This window comes from Monopterus albus, unplaced genomic scaffold, assembly GCF_001952655.1.
Source record: "Monopterus albus unplaced genomic scaffold, M_albus_1.0 scaffold199.1, whole genome shotgun sequence".
Classification (NCBI taxonomy): Eukaryota; Metazoa; Chordata; class Actinopteri; order Synbranchiformes; family Synbranchidae; genus Monopterus; species Monopterus albus.
The window spans coordinates 841511-845135 of record NW_018128079.1 but is presented as its reverse complement, the minus strand read 5'-3'; the positions used below and the strand labels follow the sequence as shown (position 1 = coordinate 845135).

At 36.5% G+C, this 3625-nt stretch overlaps 1 protein-coding gene across 1 annotated transcript; it reads left to right on the top strand.

Annotated features, from left to right (window-relative positions):
• Positions 1-2067: 2067 nt before the first annotated feature.
• On the top strand, positions 2068-3190 carry LOC109970483 (olfactory receptor 2AT4-like). The gene has a single exon (XM_020618047.1). It carries the CDS (start codon positions 2183-2185, stop codon positions 3188-3190), a length of 1008 nt encoding a protein of 335 aa, XP_020473703.1. The 5' UTR covers positions 2068-2182.
• Positions 3191-3625: the final 435 nt, after the last annotated feature.

Below are 3625 nucleotides of genomic sequence, written 5' to 3'. Positions count from 1 at the left end.
AAGAAAATAATGTGTGTGGCTGTTGTTTTCGTGGTGTGTATCTAAAACAATTTGACATAACATTACACATTAAGACAAATATTATGGTTACTTTTACCGTCATAATAACATTTGTCCCTGACGGCAGCCTTTCTCTGCTTTAAATAACCTTGCATTTAACAGCCTGAGGAAGACATCCTGGCTGCACTAACATCTTCTAATACAACAGATCTCTAATCAATATCTATCTAACTAAGAAATTACCTAACAGAGGTTAGATTCTAACACTTTCAATAGACAGTTTTAGAGGAAGCACCTCGAGCATTGCTATGCAGCTGTGGTCTACTTCCTGTATGTGGTTTCCTGTCTACTCTTACAGCCTTACACATGTCTCCTTGGTTCTTTAAGACAAGTGAACTGGTTAAAACAAAAGTAAATCATAAAGCATGATACTACAGTAAACATGTAGATATATTTGCTAATGCAGATTATAATGTGAATCCTATAAGGCCACGCATTTCATATAATGTTGATAAATGTTGATAATCTAAAGTCAAGACAATCAGACCCTACACCCACACACAAATCTCGTGCAGACAGTTTAGTCATCTCAGTATGTATCTGCTCGACTTCCTGTTGTTCTGAGTATCTCTGCACCTACTTACAGCATTTCATGTCCACAGGTCAAATCTGTACAAAGGTCAAACAGATTAAACAATTATTTGAACAGTTTTACAAATACATAACATAGCACTATATCATTTTATCAAGAATTTCTTTCTACAGGTATCACTGATGATAAGAAAGGTGAGAATCAGCCCAGAACTACAAGGGAGGAGCTGGTCAATGACATGAAGAAAGCTGGGACCACAGTTGCAAAGGTCACTGTCGGTAGAACACTACGCCGTCATGGTTTCAAATCATGCATTGCACGGAAAGTTCCCCTGCTCAAGTCATCATATGTCCAGGCCCGTCTGAAGTTTGCCAAAGACCATCTGGATGATCCAGAGGAGGCATGGGAGAAGGTCATGTGGTTAGATGAGACCAAAGTATAGAACTTTTTGGTCTAAACTTCATTCGTCGTGTTTGGAGGAAAAAGTAGGATGAGTTGCATCCCAAGAACACCATCCCTACTGTGAAGCATGGGGGTGGAAAAATCATGCTTTGGGGGTGCTTTTCTGCGAAGGGGACAGGACATCTGCACTGTATTAAGAAGACCTGCAATGTTTAAACATAAAATTTAGGACAAAAAAAGTAGAATCAGTATGATATAAGGGTGTGTTAGAACATAGATTTGTCACCTAATTAAACAAAAGCTAAATGCGGGGCAGATGGTGGAGTGGAAGTTTAATTAGAGTGGCAGGTCAGGTTCAAATGGTTAGAACAGTTAATGGGTGGAACAGAGATGAATTAGTCTCAGGTTTAAACAGTAAAAGGTTTATTGCTTACAGCAAAGATCATTAACCAACATTTTCTGGTGATGGCAAGATGAACTGGGCCCATTACAACCATGGCCTGTTTAACGATAATTATAACATCAGGGAACAATATGTTGTTTCCTCACTAAACTAAGTTCACAAAACATATTGTTCATTTTTAAAATATATCTTAAGGTTGTATAGCATGTGAAAATAAAATGACACAAGAGCAAGTTTAGACGTAATCTCAGCAGCTATCCTACTTTGTTTTGTCTTGATAAGGTTGCATGTGTGTTTTAAAAGAATTGGTGTGAGATGCTCAAACTTAATCATAATTAGATGTTTGTTTTGAGCACAAGAAGAGAATAATCTGATGCTCTCAAAGGATCGAATTAATGTCCTTAATACAGCAGGGTCAAAATGATTTCTTCTGTATCACAGGGAAGCTTTGGGGATTGATGAGGAAAGTATATCTTCCATTGTCCAGGGGTCACACATGCAGCCATCTGCCTACTGCTTTTAGATGCAGAATCAATGAGAGCTGCTGCTAAGAAATCCTGAAGAGAACATCATGTAAGCAATGCACTCTGACTTTTATTTTCTATGTTGGAACTTACTGAGAATATGTTTTATATGAAATTAAATATGCTCATCCAACTGTCATGAACATTATGATTGTCTCTGTTGAGGTCTAATGTTCAATATGATATGATTCCCCTGTTCTTTAGACTGGAGAGCTTTTAGGCAGAGGCCGTCCTCCAACACACAGCTTGTGGAGTTCAACTATGTCATTTCTCAGGACTGTTTTAAATGACTCTGTTATCATTCATCCTCCAGGCTTCTATATTACTGGATTTCAGACATTACCCTACATCAGTGTCTACATCATCTTTCTAGCATTTCTTTATGTGGTTACAGTGCTGTTTAACAGTTTGGTGATCTATGTAATTGTCTTTAATCATTGTTTACACACTCCAAAATTTGTGGCTGTGGGCAACCTCGCAGTAATTGATGTAATCCTAAGCACAAGTATTATTCCTAATATGATAAAATTATTTCTTATTAAGGATAACTTTGTTCCATTTAACATGTGTTTTGTACAAATGTACAGTTACTATGCTTTTGTGACTTTGGAGTCATATGCTCTTGCTATACTTGCCTATGACAGGTTGATCGCAATATGTTTCCCTCTGCGTCAGAACTCAATCAACACACTGCGGAGCATGTCTTATATTATTGGTCTGATTTGGTGTTTTACTCTGGGAATTGGTGTGTTTGCAATAGGTATATTGACTCGATTATCATATTGCAATTCCCTCACAGTGTTCAGTTATTTCTGCGATTATTCAGCTATGTTTAGAATCGCCTGTAATGATTACACAATGCAGTGGACTGTGGCCACTTCACTTATTTTCTTGATTTTTGTTGTACCCTTTACTTTAATTTGTCTGTCTTATGTCAGCATCCTGGTGACCGTGTTCAGGATGAAATCTCTAGACAGTCGATGTAAAGCTTTGGCTACTTGCACTGAACATATCATCCTTGTTGCTGTATTTTACATTCCTCTCATTACCATTTTTAATATTTCACATCATCTGCATTTCATTGATGAGGATCTGCCATTGGTAAGCCTGTCTCTGGCCTCTTGCACCCCACCCTGCATCAATCCTATTATATATTCTATGAAAACCAAAGAGATCCAAAACAGAGCCCTGGCACTGGTAAGAAAAATTAAAATCAGCACAGATCAACATAAGAAAAGACATTGGAGAGGTGTAACAGCAAAAATGTAGGCAAGAAATGTTTGTGTATAGGGAAGGGTGGAAAAAAAATGTTAATTTTAGGAAAATCAGGACTCTACCATGTCTTTTTTTCTTTATTAGTTTATTTGTTGGGGACAAATACACATAAATTAAAATCAAAGATGTAAATGGAAGGCTACTGTTATTTTCATCCCTATGTCCCAGGCCATGATGATGATATACAATTTAAAAAAGCTCAAAAATAAATCTAAAATATCACTAAAAGGGGAAATACAAACAAATACACAAATTACAATACATAAATAGATACACAAGTTCATTTCCAAAATAATTTATGCATCAGCTGCTGACAATAGCAGGGTATAAAAAATAAAAAGGGCATACAACTCTGCTTTATGAATTATTTATAATGTATCCTCTGTTTTTTTATGGTTTTTATCATTTCCAATATTTCTAAATGAAAGT

Coding starts and splice junctions, on each gene's coding strand:
- LOC109970483 (XM_020618047.1), top strand. CDS start 2,183: ATGTCATTTCTCAGGACTGTTTTAAATGACTCTGTTATCATTCATCCT.